This window comes from Podarcis tiliguerta (assembly GCF_965153285.1).
Source record: "Podarcis tiliguerta genome assembly, chromosome: 2".
Classification (NCBI taxonomy): Eukaryota; Metazoa; Chordata; class Lepidosauria; order Squamata; family Lacertidae; genus Podarcis; species Podarcis tiliguerta.
The window spans coordinates 36,055,719-36,077,579 of record NC_139535.1 but is presented as its reverse complement, the minus strand read 5'-3'; the positions used below and the strand labels follow the sequence as shown (position 1 = coordinate 36,077,579).

Genomic DNA, 21,861 nt, shown 5'->3' with positions numbered 1-21,861 from the left:
ATTTACTAAAAGGGACAGTAAGTTTTCTTCAGTGCAAACTCAGTTGGTTGTCAGGCTTTAGGAAAACATGACCCTCCCGCTGTGGGATAGAGAAGGATAAGGTTGGAGAAAATACCAGTAATTTGTCGTTCTTCAATGCCTCCCCACGAAGTTGAATGTTGGAAGATTCAGGACAGGCAAAAGAAGGCACTTCTTTGCCCAGCACATAGTTAAAGTATGGAATTCACTTCCAAAGGATGCAGCAATAGCCACCAAATTTTGACTGCTTTAAAAGGGGACTGGACAAATTCATGGAGGATAAGACTATCAATGGCTACTAGTCATGATGGCTGTGTAACATCTTCAGTACTGGAGATGGTGTGCCTCTGAACACCCACTGCTAGAGAGCATGATGGGCAGGGAGAGGGCTGTTGGACTCGTGCTGCTTGGAAGCTTCCCAGAGGCATCTGGTTGGCTACTGTGAGAACAAGATGTTGGACTAGGCCTTTAGTTCTGGTTCAGTAGGGTGGTTCTTATATATGTTCTCAAAATACAGCTGTTTCCAAATATAGTTGTACCTTGGAAGTCGAATGGAATCTGTTCTGAAGTCTATTCAACTTCCAAAACCAAAGCGCAACTTCTGGTTGGCTGCAGGAAGCTCCTGCAGGCAATTGGAAGCCCCGTCGGACGTTTGGCTTCCAAAAATAGTTCCCAAACCGGAACACTCACTTCCAGGTTTGTGGCATTCAGGAGCAAAACGTTCGAGAACTAAGCTGTTCAAAAACCAAGGTATGACTGTACTGAAATGTGCAACAGTAGGAAACAGGGTATTAACTTTATATGAACCCTTAAATTGTTTATAAAACTTTTTTGATGTATGTACAGCATAAGAACCATACAGGTACATATACCAAGGAGCTAGAATTTGCTGCAGCTCCCTCTTGTGTGTACATACAATAGTAAATGTGCAATTGCTAACAAATATCATTTGATGCAACAGTCAATCCCTGCATATCTAAATATATGCCTCCTTCCCCACTTTGTATTACAAGCTCTAAAATTAACCAAACACATGCTCTAAGAGCACTCTAAGAGCACTGATTAAGTTGATTAAGGGCTAGATTAAGTTGTAGGGTCAGAGTTTTACTATGCTTCCAGCTGTTTAATTTATATGAGATGTATTTTACATTTGTTTTAAAATCCAGTATATTATTTGAGATAGAGTATATTGAATCTTTGACCTACAGGGCTACACATAAGCAACAAATATAATTATAAACCTTTAAATACATCAAATATATTTATATTTTATTAGATTCTCAACAATCCAAGAATGCATTAGGCATTCTTCATTCCAAAGTCAACCTCCAACCCACATCCCATATGTTGTATTAGCAGACAAAGAGGGAGCTGATCAGTTATAATGTGCTTTATTTCTGTGGGGGGTTTTTTTAAGATTCAGGAACACTTAATTTTAGCAACTTCAGCAACTAGCAATTCCCTTCAAATTGGAGAAAGTTTAAGAATTTTTATTGATATTGCCAAGAAAATGAAAGCATTAAACCAGTCTTCTGAGCTTCATCAAAATGATTTCTTATTTATGTTTATAGAACTACTGTTAAAAGTCAAATGCAGACTAGTGTGCAGGCACTATCAAAGACAAACAATATAGGGATAGCAACATTTACCTTGATGGATTCCAAGAAATGGACCACACAGGAGATAAAGATCCACCAGGTCGTTCAATTTTGACTTTTTCTTCACCATTTTTATTTCTTATGCTGACCACGCCATTGTACATCCCCAAAGCGAGATACTGGCCATCATTAGTCCAACTGAGAAAGGGGAAGAATAACAACAGAGCAGTTTGAAAAAATTCCCCTCTCCTCAACATTTGAGAGAGTCACGAGGCCTACAGAAATTATGCCTCTTACTTAGAGGTGGGCATAAAAGGCTCAAGAGGACACAAAGTACTCCTTGAACTCTTCCACTGCACTGACAAATATGGCTTTAAAGTATACATTTGCCCAAATGAACTGCAGCTACATGCCGAGAAGGAGAGGACATGCTAATTAGGAATATGGATCAGTAGCAGCATAAGGCAACCTCTGTTTAACTGAATAGTGATTTTCAAAGGTCGGCTTCCAGTTCCGTTCTGCCTTAATGGAAGCAGCCCCCATGAAAGCGGGAGATCGTCGGTAAAGGAAAAACAAGTGTGACTGAGGGTAATTATCCTTTCAAATTTCCCCCAGGGATGGAGGGGGGAATAGGCTTCACTCGCAGTTCGTCTTGGTACCTGGCTCTCACTCCGGCATGGAATGCGGGGGGCAGGGAGGCACTGAGTGCAAAAGCCTGCTGAAAACCCTCCAACGCCGCCATTAGGAAGCAGAGGTTCTCCTGTTAATTAGAGCTTAATTGGACTAAAGCACAGGCACATGCTAGAAGAGATGAGATGATAAACTACAGAACAAACCAATTGCAAGGACTTTAAGGTTTGAACTTGAGATAAGACTTCATTCAGTGCAAAAGATGGTTGGGGGGGAGCCTACGGTTTCTTTATTTTAAGTTTTATTCTCTACATTTATGATTCGTCAACCCTCCTTTCAATGTTAGTTCAAATTTTATTGTACAAGTGAGGATGGAAGAAATTGGATTATAAATATAAAATATAACATCAAACAGAACTGTGTAAACTGTGTAAAAAAAGGAAAAGGGGAGGAAGGCTCTATTTTGCAAAAGGTTTACGATGGAAACTTCCCTATCCCTTATTATTTATGATGTGAACTGAATAACGCTAAGAGAACTTGGAATTTAATTTAATTTAATTGGAAGAATAATTGCTCATATGTCTTCAGTTGGAAGGAAGGATGAAAGGAGTCTGTGAACTGCCAAGGAACTGATATAGTTCCTTGTAGAGTCGTCTGCAATTCGACAGACCACTCTTCGCAGGCTGAGAGGGAAAATGGTGACAAGAGGGACAGAGTGACTTTTGCAGCTGTTGTTAAAGTTGCAAAACAACGAAGCATGGGGCGGAGTGATGGAGAAATTTCTGGAACGACAGTGGGATATCAGCTCCATTCAAGGCATGATGGATAACAGCAACAACCGCGGGAAAGGAAAACGTAACATCTTACAAGGAAAGGAAGAAACACCACGAACAGAATAATTGCCATACACAGGAAGAACAAGGATATAGTTTGAGTTCCTCACTTGTAGTTTTATAAATCATTTAAGGTGTGAACACAAATAGAAGTTATTAATATTGCAGTTGTTGTATAAGGGATTATTATTATGACCAGAATGTAATTGAAATTAGTAAGATTTTGGAACACAGAAATAAAGAAAATCATCAAACCATCAAATCTAGCATGCGGGAGCCACTTTATCTAAATTATATCATTTGGTATTTGAACGACTGATATTAATAATTGTGTTATAAATTGGTATTGTTATAATGAGGCTATTATTGGACTGTAATTAAAAACAAATAAAAAATTATTATAAGATGATTTTGAAAGGTCTTCCACAAAATGATGCCTACATATTCTTTATCTGAGAAAGCAAGCTATTGACACATATTTGTAGTGTTCTGTTCAATTTTGAAGTGTTTTATGTGCCTTATAACAATGCTTTTATCTGTTTCTTTAATTGCTTACTCTTTTGTTCCAACCCATCCTGGAACCTTATCTTATAATTAAATGTATAATAAAATTCTACAAACTCATTAGAGGACAATTTTGCTGTCCATTCTATTGTATTGTCAGATTTGTTTCAGTTTTGTTTTTAACTCTATTGCATGTTGCCTTGAGTTCTCAATCTTTTGTGTGGCAACTCATTAGATGTTTTAATATTTGCAATAAAACTATATTTGAGTGCAGTATTTACATACCTACAGCAGGTGATCTTATTGCTAACTTTATGTTTATTGACTGACTTCTGTTCAGGAGACCACAGACCTTGAAAATAACAACAGCATAGTGTTACCATCCAATTTATTCATCATTATAAGAAAACATTCACACCAACAACAACAAGGGAATGTGAAAGAGAAGAGCTCCTAAATCTTAACAAAATACAACTCCCCAAAGTCCTTCCCCTTGCCACACCTTCTCTCTGCCAGCTTATGTGCTGCGTAATGGCTTTACATGATGCCACAATGCACCATCTGACAGCAGTGACAAGCGAGGGGCCACAGCACAATGATAGAGCACATGCTTTGCACTAGAAGGTTCCACATCTAATCAGTTATCTCTTTGGTCAAAAGAATTCTACATGATAGACTATTTGAAACCAACTGTTGTATCTAAGTCTAGACCTAGCCAGAGTAGTTCCAATGAAATAAATGAGCATGATGAACACAGGTCCATTAATATCAATGGTTCTACTGGATCAGGCCAGTGGTCCATCTAGTCCAGCATCCTGCTCTCATAGTGGCCAAGACTGGCTCTGGATACCTGAGATCTACCTGAGACCAGGGTCAGATAGACAGTCTGATCTGCTGTATAGCAACTTCCTGTGGTCCTTCAACTGCTTATACCTATGGTACAACACACATTGCATTTCTATCTGATTGATTCCTGACTGCTATGTGAAGTCATAGGATTTGGCCTTAAGAAACTAAGGATGAGGAAGACGTACCAAAATCGCTGGAGGAGCAAGATGCCAATTGGTGAGTGACAGGATTGTAGGATACACTTTGTATGGAATCATTGTGCCTAAAACAAATTAACCAGAAACACTGAAACAAAACAATCTGAAAACTGGTTAGGCATAATAAACAAATAACTTTGGATGTTTATTTTTTTAAGCCTCACCCAACTCTATCAGGAGCTCAGTGCAAATCAAACCAAAATCCAACAGGCTTTAAAAATAGTTCGGGTGCAATATGGTTATTTGAAAATATAAAGCGTTCAAGCATTGTGTGGGGTGAGGGGAGGAATACAGAGATACTTCTATAGTGATTCTCAACACTGCACCAGAGTTGGTTCAAAAGTCAGAGACCAGTCTCTTAAGCAAAACCTTACCCACACAGGCCTGCCTGGTTACCAAGACCCCATTCAGAGAACCTTCTTTGAGTGGTCCCCCTACCTTCAGAAAAGAGATGCGTGGCAGCTCATGATTGCAGGGGGTTGGACTAGATGGCCCTCGGGGTCCCTTCCAACTCTACAGTTCTATGGTTCTATGGTTCTATGAAAAGCGCCTTTTCAGTTGTGGCATCCCAGTTCTAGAATGCTCAGTGCAAGCGCATTTGACTGGCATTGGCTCTGCTGTCCTCTTGGTGGCACGGGAATATATTTTTATTTGCCCAAGCCTTTCTATACTGGGTTTTAGTATAATGCTCTGATCTGACTCAGCTCTCTTTCTGTTGGTACTATTTTACACAGTTCTTATTTATTCCTTATTGTTTTAGTTTTTGCTACGTTAGCTGCTTTGACAATTTTTACCTTAAGAGTAGAATAAAAGTTTCTTAAATACATAAAACAAGAAAAACGTAATGGGCTGTTAATGAGTAACTAAAACTTTACCTAGAACACATCAGCCCAGCAACTTATATTGTTATCCTTTAATGCTGAATACAAGCACTTCAGGAAGTTCTCCCGCCCCCACCCCCACCCCCCCGTAACATAATGTTTATTATGCAGAATTTACAGAAACAATGCTGGGCCAATCTGCTTCTGTGATGTAAGTGAACAAGGAAAATAGGAGCACAATATCAGATCCAGAATGCATATGTACTATAAAATTCAGAAGTGCAGTAACTGCAGTGAAACCCTTTCGAGAGCTATGCAATGAGAACAGTCCTCACAACCTGTTTTCTCATTCTCCCGTTAACCTGGTGAAGTGATGTAATGTAATGTCCTTTGTCTTTGCTTCTTACCTGTGTTCATATTCCTTCTACTATTATTGATAATAGTGGCTGGAGTCCGTACTCAAAACTGATATTTAAGGCATGCAAAATAATCATGAAGCAATCCACTTACGTGTACTTCAGGATACCTTCTAACTTTGAAGTCCAGATGATCACAGTTTTGTCTGCAGCTCCTGATGCAAAGCGCTTACCTAGGGAATGTTATGGAAGCTCACATGAGTTTAATGCACACAGAAAAGCAATGACACTATTTACTATTAGTTGAGTGCCTTCACGTGAGCAAGAATCAAACCTGTATCTACAAATGTTTGCATACACTCTGGTCTGACATGAAACTCAGTTGTCATAGTATGGACTGTACTGACATTGCCTGGTAATACAAATTTTCTTCTTTAAATTTTTTTATGAATAATAAACTGGATATAAATGCACTCTGTTCCTATGAAACCTGATCAAATGCTAATGGTTTGAAAAAATCCAGAAGGTTTAAGTTACCATCCTTAGCATAAGCTACACAGTACACTGTATCCTTATGTGCTTTCAAGGGCTGAATTAATGTTCCATCCGAAGTGTCATATACCTGTAGAGATAAAATAAAGAGATAAGTCTAAGAATTAGATGCACAAATTAACACTATAGCCCTAGACAAACCAAGGCAGCTTCCTATGTTTCTCAGTCCAGATACAGGCTCTCTTCTGTTTATTCGTTTTTTTAAAGTGGCAGTTACATGACTTCTAAAATACAGCTCCAACAAGTAATTTTCTTAATGGACTGACACATAGAAGCCAGCATTATAACAGGACAAACAGCCTAACCCTATTCTTTTCATATCCAGTGTGATTACAAATAAAGGCCACTGGGGATCCTGGGTTTGGTAAAGCAGAGCAGGGCTGGGCAGGTCTATTCTGTTTCTTCTAGATACAAAAAATAAATTCCTGTGTTACAGCTTCTAGCCAGCGCCAGACTGAGCTGACATTAGGAGCAGTGAATCTGCTCCATGGGGCTTAGAAATGAAAGGTATCAAAAGGACAATCCAGCCCTGAAAAGTTATGAGAAAGCCTTGTTTCAGCAAACCCTAAATACCACTGCACCAACCCCTCCAAACCAATTTCCAAAGTGCGCATAGCAACCTCTTATCGAAGGAGTGTAGAGACTAGCCTTACATTTTATAAATCTCCTGACTGTCATAAGCAAGAAAAAATTCCTTGGAGGCAAGTGCATGAAACTCCATACACCAGGAATGGGGAACCTGCAACCCTCCAGATAATTGTTGAAATACGCTTCCATCAGCCCTAGCTAGCATGGTCACTGGCCAAGGACAATGAAAGTTATAGTCCAACAATATCCAGAGGTTCCCCATCCCTGCCATACAGGTAAGTGAGCAGGCTGGCAGAGAAGAAATGAGTCTCTTTGTCCCACCTCTGCCAGTCTGCTTAGCTTCCATGTTGGTCACAAAAGAAGGGAAGCCCATCCCTTTTCCACAAACTCTTGCTAGAATGCTTTTTTTTTTTCCCTAGCAGAGGCTATTACCTTGTATTTCCATACTGACCTGGAGAAGGGAACTTCCTCCTTCTCCATAACCAGCATGGAAATTCAAGCCACCAGCCTTCAGGCATGAAAAACAAAAGCCACAGGCTAGTATCTTTATGGGCTTATTTGCAAGGCTGGTGTAGACCTACCTTCACTTAACTTCTTACATCATGTACTTAGAAACCATTCATAAATCCACACCAAGAAATTAGAAGCAAGCTTTACAAATAATGATGGCAAACATTAGGAAATTGGAAAAATCATCTATGAAATATGCAGATAGATAATTTGGTGTATCTTTTTAAAATAGCTGTTGACTTCTTCCAGCTCAGCTTAATTTATCAAAACAAAGACAAGAGCCTTCTCTCTGTTTAAAGATGTTAAATAGCTAAAAAGTAATTAGCTTTTAACATAGTCAAATTACATCACAGTTGTAAGATTTTTTTAAAAAATGTGTTACATTAAATAGAGAAGGGATAAGAGTTCTTTCAATAGATTACCATATGTGTTATAGTAAATAATGAAGAAATTAGAGTTCTTTTGATAAATTAATCTACCAAATATTTCAAGATGTTAATTAACAAATAAGGGTGGGTGGGTTGTTGTTTTTTAAAGAAAACCTCATACCAGTAATCTGTTTCCAGCTGCAATTATTAGTTGAGTTCCATCAGGCTTAAAAGCAAGGTCATATATACTGTGAAAACAAAGGAAGGTATTAAATGGCAGCCCAAACTCCTCATATCCCCAATATTTTCCCATATGGTACATAAAAAACAAGATCTCTAGATATAGATCACTACCCTACAGAATGAGTATTTTGAAAGGAATTCAATTTGTGGATGTAGGTTCAGAGTAATATTCATATACCACAATTGTCATTCGTACATTTCCTCAATCATACCATTTTCAAGACATTTCATATCTGCCAAATCAAAAGGCTACAATTTACATACTCAAAGCTTTACATCAAAACACTGACTTTATTCATTTAGCTACTCTAGCCATTGCAATTTATCTATGTTAAAGGTACGTATTCTAGACAAAACTGGGGATTATTCACCCACACAGCCAATAGTAAAAAAAAAAAAAAACCAACATGTCAGCCAAACACTTGTTTTTATGGCTGTTGTAATTATTGTATATTATCTTTTATGTATCTTTTATTATTGCTTTATTTAATTGTTCTCTGCTGTGGTACCGAAGTATCCAATGAAATGTGAGTTATAAATGCTTAAAGGGCAACCTAAATGGTGAAGGGTCCCTAAAAGGAAAGGTTGCAGCATTTGGAACTTTTTAAGTTTCCAGAAAAGGTAATAATAATAATAACAATATTTTTTTATTTATACCCCACCCTCCCCAGCCAAGGCCAGGCTCAGAGCGGCTTACAAGCAATAATAAAAACAAGATGAATGTTTACAACTTAAAAACAAAAGTAAAATACAACATTAAAATAATGGAACATTAAAATATTAAAATGTAGCCTCATCGCAGGAGGAGAAGGAAAAGAAAAAAGAAAGAGAGGGAGGGAGGGAATCAAATTGGCTCCAAGCCAAAGGCCAGGCGGAACAACTCTGTCTTACAGGCCCTGCGGAAAGAAATCAGATCCTGCAGGGCCCTGGTCTCATGAGGTAGAGTGTTCCACCAGGCCGGAGCCAGAGTTGAAAAGGCCCTGGCTCTGGTTGAAGCCAGTCTAACTTCCTTAGGGTCTGGGACCACTAGGGTGTTGTTATTTATGGACCTTGAGGCTCTCCGTGGGGCATACCAGGAGAGGCGGTCCTGTAGGTACGAGGGTCCTAATAGGTGACAAGATAGACGTTTACACAATTACACATGGTATAAAGACAGTGGCTAGATATATTTTTTTTCTCCCACACTCTTACACCCCTAGAAATCATGCTCATCCAACAAAGCTGAATTTTGGAAGATTCATGACAGATGAGAGTGTTTATAATGCAGTGCATAGTTAAACTATGGCATTTGCTTCCACAGAGGGCAGTGATGGTCTCAACAAATGAAACTGATCTGTAAAAAATGTTGGGGGGGGGGAGAGAAAGAGACATTGCACATACTTTTGTAAACCAAGAAAATCTTTAATAAAAATACATTAAAATACATTAAAAAAGGGAAAATTATGGAGGACATGACTATCAACGGTGACTGGCCAAGGTGGCTACGTTCTACCTCCAATATCAGAGGCAATATGCCTATGACTCTGAGTTGCTGGAAATCACAGGTGCTACAAAGGCAGCCAAGGTGGTGGATTACGGGAGGACAATGGTCTGACCCAGCAGTAATGTTGCTGGTGTGGTGATCAGGTGAGTTCCAACCCACCAGCTGAAGACCAATGTCACAAAGTGTACACAGATAGTACCCCCCCCCAAAAAAGATACACCTCAATTAAACCAAAGCATTTGAATTTTAAGATGATGTGCTGCAATATATACTACCTATGGGGTTAGGGGAAAAACGAACCTGCATCAACTATTTGTTGAAGTTTCCTCATGAAAGCTTTACCCACCTGCCCAGTACAAGAATTGAGGCGGCGAGTAAAACAACCAGTATAGGCCATTGTGGATTTTAAATATTATTTTATTGCTTGCAGCCCGCCCATCTGGCTGGGTTCCAGTCCTACCGATGGAGCATCTTAAGAACATCAACTCAGCGGGGAAGATCTTACGTTAAATCAACGGACATAATAGGACCGTCGAGGGGAAAGAGGGGCCTGTCTGCCTCAAAAAAAACCCACAAGCCCCTTTTAGCAACCAATGCAGGTAAAGCACCCTAGGCTCTGGGAGGCGCACCCCCCCCCCACACACACACAACAACTGAAACCTGCCAGGGTCTCGCTTTGTGTCCCTTCCACCAAAAGGGAAACCCCACGCGCTCCCTGTCTGCAGCAAAAGCATTATCTTAACAGCTTTGTGGCTTCCAGTTTAAACGTGGAAGCATCTTTCTGAGTTGTTTTTGCTGTTGCTGCTGCCGTTCATTTTCCCTAGCGCTGCAGTTGGTTGCATTAACTCATTTGCCTTCAGAAACGGTCGCGGGGGAAGCTGCGGAGGTTTTATGCTGCCTGCCGCGAGCGGGATAAAATTGCACGCCGTCCCCCTCACGACTCGCTTACTGCTGGTGATGCTGGTAGGGAGAGCGGACTGAGGAGGCCTTGTTTTTTGGCCGGAGGTCGAAGCCCCCACTTTCTTCCTTCCCTCCATGCCCCCACCGACCCACTCCACCCTCTAGGTTTGTCAGAGGGAGGCCCCTCCTCTTCTTACCACTGCTCGGCCTTATCTCTCCAGGTCAGCGCAGCTCGCATGTTTCCCTCTCCGGCGCATCCCCTTCGCGACCTCCCCGCCTGCCCCTCCCCCAGCGCCCAACTCCCGCTTTCATTTATTTATTTATTTATTTGTATACATAGGACGCCGGGCTGCAACCCAAGGCAACACGCATGCGCAGTGTCCACGCGCCTCCCCTCCTTTTTTCCTTCCCTTTTGCGCAAGGGGGAAAGCGAAGAGCGAAGCGCCCTTGGTTGCGTGCACGCGCAAGAGCGCCTCTTGCGCATGTCTGAACTCTCCGCCGGGTTCCTCCCCGCCCCTCTCTCCCCAACTACAGTTTCTATGACGCCCGGGGGAGGACGCGCAATATTAATATTAGGGGCGGGTGGGACGAGGGTGTGGAGAGAGGAGGAGCTTATGTCGTAAGTGCGCGTGCGCAAAAGCCCACTCGGGTGTAATTCGCGCTGCTCGCGAGGTTTGATCCCGGCGCGAAGAGGAGGGAGCGATCTCTTGGTTACTGTCATTGTGCGGGTTGGCGGCGCGCGTGTTAGGAATGCGCACGCGCCGTACGAGCAGGCGCGGGAGAGTTTGCCGCCTTACAAGAGAGGAGAGGAAAGATGTCCTTGGCGCTAGTTCAAGGGGCGACGGGGCAGCCTGACGGCAGGTAAGGACTTAACGCAGGAGGGAGTGGCGAGGGCGGGGCTTTTGAAATAGGCAACGTCCCCCTCGGCCTGGTTGCTTTGATCCTCCTTTGCAAGCAACTATTATCACCCTCACCATCATCACCTTTCGTTTCCATGCAGTGATGTCACGGCAGTTTGACAAATGGCAAGCTTGCGTTCTGCTGTCTTGACATGACGGTCTTCTGTCTGATTGAGGGCTATGGCAACACTGCAAACTGGAATAAAGCCATTCTTAACTTCTTAGCCTCCTGCTTCTATTGCCCCATTGGTTCCGATTCCCACTGCTTTGCGTGCTCCCACCAAATGAGGAGGAAAGGTGGGCTGCTGCTTCCGAGGTGGCCTTCTCAGTGATGGCACCCTAACAACAGAAAATCCTCCCCAGAAAGGCTTGCCTGGCACCCTCTTCGTTTCCATCACCAGTGGAGACCTCCTTATTCACCCAGACCTTTTAGGCAATTGGTGTTTGAAGCCCGAAAAACAAAACCAGGGCTCTCCATTGCTTAAGTTGTACCTTATTTTTCTACACTTAGGAGCAAAATTTATTGCATCTTACTCTGCCAGAAATAAACCAGTTTCGGAAGAACCGAAAAGGTAATGTGGGGGAGGTGCAAAAAAAAAAAAGCAGTTAAAATGATTGAGAGGTTAGAATGTCTATTTAAGGAAAGGCTACAAAAAGGTGAAGCTTGTTCTGATATTCTGATAATTCACTTTCAGTGATACAGGTAATAGGCACATGACTGAAGATGCAGACAAAGAGAAAGGGCATCTTATAACAGCAGGAGGGGAATGTGTTGTTCCCAAGGAGAAAGATACTGCGACCATCACAGAAAGTCTAACTTGGTGCAAAGAGTCTGAAGCAACTGTATCTTTCCTGGCTCCTCTGTGTCGCAAAGCTGTTCCTGAAGGATGGGAAAGGATAATAAAGCAAAGGCAGTCTGGCAAAACAAAAGGAAGATATGACATCTATTTTGTCAGGTACAGTAGTGCTGATTGTAAATCTTGACATTGTACATCTTATGTCATCCAAATGATATTTTGGTGCACTGAGAGCCATTCTGTCATAATTATGTTTATAATAGGGAGAAGTGTAAATATACTTCTTATGTTTAAGCTTGTTGAAGTGTTAACTAAAGAAAGGAAGAAATTATGTGGTATTGCTGTTGTTTTCTGACAGAACTCTCACGGCTTTGACAATAACCTGACATTCAGAAATTTGGCAGATGCAATTTTCTGTACTGTTTCATCTACATATCCAGGGGTGAATGGTCTATCAAGAAAAAAGGGGCCGTCACCCACCAACAGCAGCAGCCCCCACAACACAGCAGCCCCCTCCATTCCTCCTTCTTAACCACAGTTTGAGCCCCCTCCTTCTCCCCATCTTCTGCATTATAATCACTCTTTGCTGCTCATCCGACTCAAAGTCTGCATTGTTGTAACCTGCCCATGCCCCCATAGCTCTCCAGAAGCAGAGGGCATTGGACAGCTTTTTTCCAAAGAATAATAGTGTTCAGCTGAGCAACAACTTCAAATCCTCCAGGTAGCCTTCCTTCCTTCCTTATGATTAGAAACACATATGCAGTCAGGACACAGTTTTGTGTTCCCCTTTAGTACTCCAACCAAGCGTCATGCTGATGGATTCTATGCTATATAAAACATCTGTGTTTATAATATTTACAAATACTAAGTTCGTGTTCATTTAAAATATTTGTATCTCATCTTTCTGCTGCAATTCCCAAGGCAGCTGTACTTGCACCACTGTTTAACTGTAAATGCATTTATAACAGCTTACAAATAGTTTAAGTATTGGAGCTTCAACTCTCTGATCTTCCAAAATATATATTTATTTGAAAAATGTATAGTCTGTCTTTCCACAATATAATCTACAGGGTGGCTACAGTTGACAACTTGTATCCAACCCTTTCCATGTGAGAGTGGAATAAAAGTGCACTCCTACAATGGGACTTCACCATCCTCTCTTTCTCCCTGCTGACCCCCCTGCATGCCCTCAGAACCTACTCTGACCCTCCAGAGCTGATTTTGGGGGTGCGGTTGCTGCAGGGGGGAGAAGAAGCAGGTGAAGTCCTGTTGTGCAACATTGCGTTCCACTCAACGTTGCCCTTTGACTGCTTTTTACATGATGGTCTTTTTCCCTTTTAGTCCCCAAGGAGTGAAGGTCAGATCCAGACGTGCACTTTTGGATTACTTTAAAAAGAACAGAGAGACTGTTCTTAAATCAGAGGACTTCGATTTTTCTGTCTCTGTTCGGGACAGTATTCAATCAAGCACAAGGGCTCTGGGGTCAGAAGGACAGAACTGTATCACTAGCAACCAGACTCTAGATCTTGGACCGCAAAGCAGTGAAGAAAAGCAAAATAAGATTTTGGAATTTCAAACCAGTCCTGGTGAGCCAGATTTGCAGGATGGGCCCACTGCAGAGGACCCCTCAAAGGATTCCTGTTTCAAAGCCCAAGAGAGGAGTGCTGCTCAGAGGACAACCCAGATTAAGAAAGCTAAATGCAGTTCAGAAACAGGGAATCTGGATGATGCCTATAACACAAGACAGAGGAAACGACCCCCAAAAAGTCAAAGGGCAGAAACTGTTAAAAATCCCAGAAGAAAAAAAGATACATACATTTTTAACAGTGTCCATAAAGTGTGCCAGAGAGGCTCAAGAAAAAGGAAAACATGCTTAAAGGACGAGCTGCTGGTTTCTGAACCAAACGTGGAGTTGCACGTTGGACCGGTAGCCGCTGTCTTGGAACACAAGTCAAGCACAGAAGTTTTAAAATGTAATGAGGATCCCACCAGCGTAGTTTCTGTAGCAGCTGATGAAAACTTTTCAGAATTGGAAAACCAGAGAAACAGGGTGCCTTCAGGGAGCCAGGAGTTAAATATTGCTTCCGATATGGAAGTTACTGACTCACAGACCAGTGATGAGAGCTATTTTACATCAGTAAAAGGTATATTCTTCAGAGCAGAGCTCTTTTCTAAATTTCCTGTGGAGATAATCACAGGCCAGGGGTACAAATGAGCTTTTTTTGCCTCATGCTCTGTGTTTTTGGTGTGGCTAGTATTGTCTACCTGAGTGTGTTCACATAATTTTGCTGAATGTGACCGTCTAAGCACCTCTGTCTGGTCCTTGGGACTATCTCCAGTCTGCCATCCCCTCTCAGTGTCCCTGCATCCTCGAGTGCTTTTGCCTGGCTAGAATGTTTCTCTTTTTCCTTGAACTATAATAAATGCCTCTTGCTTGCCCGGAAAAGTCAGCTTCAAATCATGGCTCTGAAGTCATTAACCATAGCTCCCTGGGAAATCATAGTTAATGGAAGAGTTCTTGATTTGTTCCCACTTGCACAAAAGGTGGTATTCTACTAACTCGTCCTATCAGTGCAAGGATTACTGCTAGAGTGACAGAAATCCCCCCTCCAGTGCATGGCTCATGTCACATTGCAATTGCAGGTATTCTTGAGCTGATGGAACCCTGGCTTAACACTACATTGGATAAAGCCCAAAGAAAGGAGCAAATGAGCTGTGTGCACCACCAGAAGACTTATTCACATCTTTGCTTATTAAGCTGAGAAACGATCTTCCAAACATAGCCAGTGTAGTTGCTGGGATAGACTACAGTGGGCTCACAATCCACCACTCTTTAATGATAGAAGATCCTCTGTAAGAGAATGGCACATACAAAGATAGTGCAGTACTTAGTTTTATACAAATTCGCAATGAATTATATATATATCTGCATTTGTTTTTTACTTTGCTTTTCAACATTTTAGAGGACAATTTTCGAAGACCTCAAGTGGAGAGAAGGAAAACCAGTCCATATTTTTCTAGTAAATTCATTCAAGGAGGTAAAAAATGCTTTCTATGAAAATGCCTTGTGGGGGGTTACAATATTTAGCAATATAATTTGCACACCAATCCTAGCCATATTTAGTCAGAAGTAAATCTAATTTTTTTCTCACTTGCATAGCTAAGAGTACACACATTTACTTTGAAATAAGCCCACTTAACCTATTGGTACTTGGTTCCAAATAAAAGTGCTTTAGATTGTGATAAGCCACTGTGAGACACTGCCTGTGCACTAGAGGCTATCAGAAGCTTCTTCCAATGTTAAACAAACCCTAGTTCCTCATTACAGTGAGACTTGGGAGAATTGTAGTTGTTTAAAACTCTTGCTTCAGGACAAACTACAATCAAACTATGGTGACTGATATTGTAGAAGCAACTTTAATAAGTGGGATTTAAACAAACCAAAATTCTCAGTAAGGATTGCAGTTGGGCAAATGAAGATTAAGGCTTGCACCATGGACAGGCATCTCTTAGATCTTGTTCACTGCAGCTGATCCCACTGGGACTCTTGAAAGAGCTGTTTCTGTAGCAGGCTCCTTAGAGCTGGAAGAGGCAGCCAAAGCAATCCTCATTCTGCTTCTGTCTATAGACACAGATTGATTTAAGGAAAACAATGTATTTAAATAAAAGAGAGGCAATTGAATTTCACATTTTGATTCTCTCTCTGTATAGCTCCAAGCCCACCTAGAAGGAAGGCCTTTCGGAAATGGACTCCACCTCGTTCTCCTTTTAATTTGGTCCAAGAAACACTCTTTCATGATCCATGGAAACTTCTCATTGCAACTATATTTCTGAATAAGACCTCAGGTACAAGACTTATGTTCTCCCCCGCCCCCCTGACCAGCCCCTCACTTGCAAACACACCAGTGTTGAGCTGCTTTCCAGTTATACAGTCCCACACTTCTGCTAGGGAGCATTCATGAATCTCTTATGTGGGCAGAACTGGTTACTTCAGTTTTTCCCGTGGAGGGCTGGCTAGATGGTAAATGGCTCTGCTTGATTCACACACATTCCCCAGGAAGAGAGAAAAGGGCCAATGTTGACCTTGACCCATGTGAAGTGGAAAAAGGGCTACTAAAATGATGACACCGTTTTTTGCAAGAGGGATTCCAACACATACTGGAACTTTGGGTTTCTGCAGTTCTGTCATCCTAATGCAACAAATACATAAAAAACACTGTTTTGCAGTTAGGAAAACGATGGGAAATGCACTGAAAAGCATGGGCTGAAATAATGACTAATGGGAAGACTGGGGAGATAAAGTCCATCTTGACTCCACGTCGTCTCCGGACTTCCACCGACCTCCCATAGACACGCAGTATCAGCAATTAGCGACAGGAGCTCCAGAAATAGCTTGCCAAAGATCCAGAGCTCTTGCACACTCTATCAGCAGAGTTCACACAGCAAAAGTTGCACACAGGAGAGCATTATTTAGAGGTTTATTCAGCGTTGATCAGAACAAAGAAAAACCATGACTGCCTGCTAGGGATGTCTGGCAGTGAGAGAGAAACGAAAGCAAAAGACACAACAGAAACATCCTGTGAACAGGAAATACGCAGGCTGTGACACAAACATCCTGCTCCTTTTTAAGGTGGAACGGAAATATCCCAACAAAGACATGATGCAAATCAGTATAAATGTTTGTTGTGTAGCTGCCCTTTAAACAAATCAGAATGAATGCTCAGTAAAGACTGCACATAGTTTATCTTCATCTTAAGCTTTGCGTAAGCAAATCAGGATGAATGCTCAATAAGCAGGTTGACTAGAATAGACCTAAATTTTGCCATTTGCTGAATGTGTTATACAAGTTTGGGATCATTCATACCTTTAAAAATTGAGATGACGCATCTTCTGTGTCTGTACTGAAACACAAAATATATTTCTGTGCCACGGGAGTTCTTCACACAACTCTTAATTTTCTCCTGTGGAAGTCATTTAATTGTAATGTGTAGTAAACGTCTGTTTTGCTATACATAAATGTGGCCAGAAGACACGTTGGCAGCAGGATTCATGCCAAGTGTGGACAATTACGTGAAGATGCTTCTTAGTCTTGTTACTTTTAGTAGCTGTTACATGAGGTTAGACGTTATCTGTATTAGCAATTCAGCATATGTGCCTATGCCAGCCTTGCAAAGAAATTCGGTAGAAACCCTACTATTCACTGTCTTATATCTGACTAGGTAAGATGGCCATCCCTGTGCTGTGGGAATTTTTCAAGAAATATCCTTCACCTGAAATCGCAAGAGCTGCAAACTGGAAGGAAATGTCAGAGTTGCTTAAACCTCTTGGCCTTTATGAACTCAGAGCAAAGACCATCATCAAATTTTCAGGTAGCAACTTGTGGCATGTAATGTATGTTACAGCTTGTTTGAGAAAGAGTACATTATCTCATAAAATCCTAATTACGGCCCTGCAGAGTAGATCAGTGTTGTTATCCTCATATTACAGATGGGAAGCCATGGCTGAGAGATGGTGGTATATTAAAGGCTACTTAGTGAATTCATGACTGAGACAAGATCTGGAGATTTTCCAGCTGCCACTGAGCTAGAACACTAAAGGCTATGATCCAGTGGAATGAGAACACACATGCTCTGCACATGAAACTGCATTTCTATTTTATTCTTTTACTGGTAGTTTCTTTTTCCAAAGTTGTCTCTATATAAGCTTGGATGTTCTTCAGATCCATAGAACTAACACAAAATATATTTGAGAGATTTGGCATTAGGATTTATTTATTTTTAACAGTGCAATCCTATTCAGGTTTATATTCTGCTGTGTCGGATGAGGCTTCCTCCTCAGTAAGTGGGCACAGACTTGTCACCTTGAAGCAACATTTGGAGTGGGAGGGGAAAGATTGGAGAACAGTGGTGACATTTCCCCTTTGAAAACCGTCCATATTGAATTGCTGAACTACCCAAGCACAGAACATTAAAAAAAAAAAAAAAAAAAAAGTTTTGAGAGGTTACCAAATGAGGAAGTGGGGAAGTTGAGAAAAAAATTAAATCCACATACAGCATTTATACATTTCCTTTCTGCCGTAAAAAGACTGCTGATCTTATTGACATCTGTGACAATAGAGCTGCATCTGTGACACAACATTTTAATGTCTTCTATGCTGTGTCTTGCAGTTTAGAAAACCGAAACTCTAAACTTTATCCTTTATTTATAGATGTCGTTTTAGTCACTTCTGTCAGCATCAATGTAGCATGCCAGTAATAACTTGCTGCGATTCCTTGTGGTATCAGCCTACCAGGTGTTGTGTACCCAACACAGTGTGTCGATTTCCAGCAGCCCTTAATAAACTACAGTGCCCAGAATTCTTTGAAATAAAGAATGTGTTTCAAAGGTGCTTTAAAGGTGTAGTGCGTACACAGCCTAAGTCACACACAGGGTAGACCCATTGGAATCAAGTACATTGATTTCATTGGGACTGTTACCAAGAGTGACAAATGTTAGATGTCACCCATTTTTGTTTTTTAAATAAGTTCTGTGTAGCTCACCTCTTATTCAAAGATGCATGTTTTCACAAATTTTAAAGGTGAATTTAATGAATCCAGTCTTGGATATTTTATTGTACGTTTTTTGTTTGTTTAATCCCTAGATGAATACTTGGTCAAACAGTGGAGGTATCCTATTGAGTTGCATGGGATTGGAAAATATGGAAACGACTCTTACAGGATCTTTTGCATCAATGAGTGGAAAGAGGTAACTGATGCTGCCATCTTCTTAAATCAATGAAAGATTAAGTGTTCTGCTTTTGATTTTTGTAATGCCTGTTGGATGAATAACATCTGATACCCTTTTAAATGTGTTGTGGGAGGGGATGGATGGGGTTATTGGTTTGTTGTTGTTGTTATGTATTTTGTGGTTTTATCTCGTATTTTTATGTTGTGAACCACCCTGGGATCTATGGATGAAGGACAGTATACAAATTTAATAAATATAAAAATATATATAATGGAATGACCAAGGCCCTAAAACAAGAAGCCCTTAATCATGTGGTACAAGACCTACAATGAGGGCAGGCCCTTTCTCCTTTATTTGTTTCTAATTAAATGATTTTTCATCCACCAAACCAAAAAAGCTTCCTGGAGCAGCTTAACAGAGATCAATAAGAAGACACTACTCTCAAGCCTGCAGCTTAAGAGACAGGATACAAAAGGAAAAGCAATTGGGAGGGAGGAGGGGAAAAGCAAACCCAGGCACTAGCTCTAGGTTATCGTGTTCTATAGCAAAAAGCAGTCACAAAAAAGAGAGAAGAGCCAAAAGTTGCTGATCTGTCAGCCAACGATCGTCCTCTGGTGTAACGGCTGCTGCCAGGCGGCAGTTGTTGGAAGGAGAAGCCTGACAGAGCTTGCCTCTCCGCAAAGCTGAGAGGGCTCTGCTTCCCTTCAGTCCCTCTCATGTAAATGAGCATGAACCACAACTGCACAAAGCAAGAGGGTACAGCTCTGTGATCTGCTATGCAGCAATAATCTCAAAACAAGCATTGGGATGGGGTGGGTGTGCAGAGTCCCATGTTTCCTTCCTGCAATGTAGCACTGCCATTTGGTTGCGCTCATGCCTTGCAGAAGATGCAGCATTAAGCTCTGCAGAAGAATTTGTAGGCATCAGAATAGAGGAGAAAGCTGGACTATCTTCAACCCTTCACCGCGAAGATTCCGAGTTGCCTTTTATTGTAGTAGCAAACACAATTGCAGCGTGAGCATACAGTGGTACCTCTGGATGCGAATGGCATCCATTCCGGAGCCCCGTTCGCATCCAGAAGCGAATGCAACACATGTCTGTGCGGGTTGCAATTTGCCGCTTCTGCGCATGCGCGTGATGTAATTTTGAACGCATGCATGAGCCGCGAAACCCGGAAGTAACGCGCTCCATTACTTCTGGGTCGCCGCAGCGCACAACCCGAAAATACTTATCCTGAAGCTACTTCAACTCGAGGTATGACTGTATTCCTGTTGACCCAAAAGTAAGCCCAAAGCTGTTCAGTGGGACTTATTTCCAAGTAAATGTACTTGAAATTATGGCAATAAGCCAAAGAATGGTTTCCATTTGTGTGCTTGAGACTCTGAGCTTAATACAATTTTTGTATTTCTTAATTAAAATGGTTAACATGCTGATTCTTTTTCAGGTACAGCCACAAGACCATAAGCTGAATGTATATCATGCCTGGCTGCGGGAAAATCATGATAAATTGAATATTAATTAATGTATATCTCTGTGTAGGTACACTATCTACTGTGGGGTTTTTTAATATCAAACTCTTTCAATCATCCCTCTTGGTTACTATAAATGTAAACATTTTAATATATATATATTGTATATTGGACGCTGTGTATTAAATTTCAGCATTGGTTTATGTACATAATCCTGTTCAGACCTTTTGTAATTAAAGTTGACTAAGACTTGTGTTAATATTAAGTGACACTCTCTAAATTGTTCAGTCCTTCAACACTGCAAATACTGTACCAACCAACCATGAAGCTTACTTAATATTACTAGAATGCAACATAATTGCAGAATAATCCTCCAATTTGTTCTACGGTAGATGCAGTTCTGTTTGTTTTTACTGAAGTCCCTATAGCATATAATATTAGATTGTTACAAATTCAAGATATAGGAACTTCTCTAAACATCACCAACTAAGTCATAATTGGAGTAGACCCACTGAAATAAATGGAGCTAAGTTTAAGTGTAAATGGATTTTCACTAGCTGGGGTAAGTCATGGTTTTATATCTACCCATTTTAACCATAAGAAATAAATTCAACTGATTCTTAAGGAAATCCTTATTCATAACAATAAAACACATTATTAGCAATTTCTTTTCTCCTATTTCCTCCCAATTCTCTCAACTAATAGGTCCTGCCCAGGACAAACTTCTTAAGCACAGATTTCTAGCTAATTGAATGCAACACAGTTTGGTTTAGGTTTATGTCCAAATCCCTCGCTTATGGTTTGTCCTGCTTCAAGTAAACCACAAGCTGTAAACAAGGTTTGTTCTTAGCCTATCGCTCATGGTTTGTCTGGGGTGACAAACCAGAACCCCAGGTTTGGGCATAATACCAAGGCAAACCATAGCTTAGTGCTGGGCAGTGTGGTGGCAGCAAGACTGGGAGAGGAATGCAGTACTTGCCATATTTGCTCCAGGATTCCACATTTGCTCATCTGTGCTTAGGTGTGGATTGCAAACTACTTGGGAAATGGACTTCTGTTCTCACAAACAGGGCTTCATTTTGCTCACAGGCTTTCTTGCTCCCCAAAATATGCTCCTGGAGGAGCACAGAAGACCATGGGGGCAAGGAGGGGGAAGAAGTTATGTTTGATGGTACAACATGTGAATCTCACTTATTTTTATTTGCCTGCCTTTCATTTATGGTGGTGCCATTTTTGCTCAGTGATAATCAAGCATCATTCAAAGAAAAATCGCAAAGAATCTTGGTCCACAAAGACTAATTTACTCTTGCATAAGCTACCATGGGCCACAGCTCACTGCATTTGTGAAGGTTCCATGCCATGAAGGGGTATAACATAATAAATTAATCCTTAAGAAGCTGCAAGACTCTTGGGCGCATTTTCTGCGGCAAATGAACATGGCAAAGAAAACTGCAAAGAGCAGTGTTTGCTAGAGTGAAAACATCACAGCACCAGCCCTTTCCTTAAATAAAAGCAAGTGG

The 21,861-nt window shown here is 41.1% G+C and overlaps 2 protein-coding genes across 9 annotated transcripts in view; one reads left to right on the top strand and one right to left on the bottom strand.

Moving 5' to 3' along the window:
- The window catches only part of IFT122 (intraflagellar transport 122), a 59,687-nt gene extending 48,694 nt beyond the window's left edge, over positions 1-10,993 (bottom strand). For 2 of the 4 annotated variants that reach the window (XR_014508477.1, XR_014508478.1), the window contains exons 1-7: positions 10,648-10,891; positions 8,006-8,072; positions 6,344-6,428; positions 5,961-6,039; positions 4,618-4,694; positions 3,869-3,935; positions 1,668-1,814 (exon numbers count right to left, since the gene is read on the bottom strand). Coding sequence is in view for 2 of the 4 variants with exons in the window: in XM_083429039.1 (XP_083285165.1) it covers positions 1,668-1,814; positions 3,869-3,935; positions 4,618-4,694; positions 5,961-6,039; positions 6,344-6,428; positions 8,006-8,072; positions 10,648-10,688 (563 nt within the window). In the remaining 2 variants the exon portion in view is untranslated. Of the gene's footprint in view, positions 1-1,667; positions 1,815-3,868; positions 3,936-4,617; positions 4,695-5,960; positions 6,040-6,343; positions 6,429-8,005; positions 8,073-10,647 lie in introns of all 4 variants that reach the window. The other 2 variants (XM_083429039.1, XM_083429038.1) reach the window with 2 other exon arrangements.
- MBD4 (methyl-CpG binding domain 4, DNA glycosylase) lies at positions 9,889-20,606 on the top strand. Of its 5 annotated transcripts, none has more exons than XM_083429051.1 (8): positions 9,889-10,149; positions 12,045-12,305; positions 13,488-14,290; positions 15,110-15,184; positions 15,858-15,992; positions 17,366-17,515; positions 18,787-18,890; positions 20,317-20,606. In XM_083429051.1, exons 2-8 carry the CDS (start codon positions 12,064-12,066, stop codon positions 20,392-20,394), a joined length of 1,587 nt encoding a protein of 528 aa, XP_083285177.1. In that variant the 5' UTR covers positions 9,889-10,149; positions 12,045-12,063; the 3' UTR covers positions 20,395-20,606. The 5 variants fall into 5 exon arrangements, 4 of the variants coding, with proteins under 4 accessions (XP_083285177.1, XP_083285175.1, XP_083285178.1 ...); XR_014508479.1 differs by lacking the exons at positions 9,889-10,149; positions 20,317-20,606 and adding exons at positions 11,183-11,311; positions 19,561-20,310 and having other exon boundaries at positions 18,787-19,183; XM_083429049.1 differs by lacking the exon at positions 9,889-10,149 and adding an exon at positions 11,183-11,311.
- Positions 20,607-21,861: the final 1,255 nt, after the last annotated feature.

What these genes read in the sequence shown, in the direction of transcription:
- MBD4 (XM_083429049.1), top strand. Translation starts at nt 11,265, where the DNA reads ATGTCCTTGGCGCTAGTTCAAGGGGCGACGGGGCAGCCTGACGGCAG. An exon ending in TAGTAAATTCATTCAAGGAG is followed by an intron (nt 15,185 to 15,857) that starts GTAAAAAATGCT and finishes CTCTCTGTATAG; the next exon opens with CTCCAAGCCCACCTAGAAGG. An exon ending in GACCATCATCAAATTTTCAG is followed by an intron (nt 17,516 to 18,786) that starts GTAGCAACTTGT and finishes TTTAATCCCTAG; the next exon opens with ATGAATACTTGGTCAAACAG.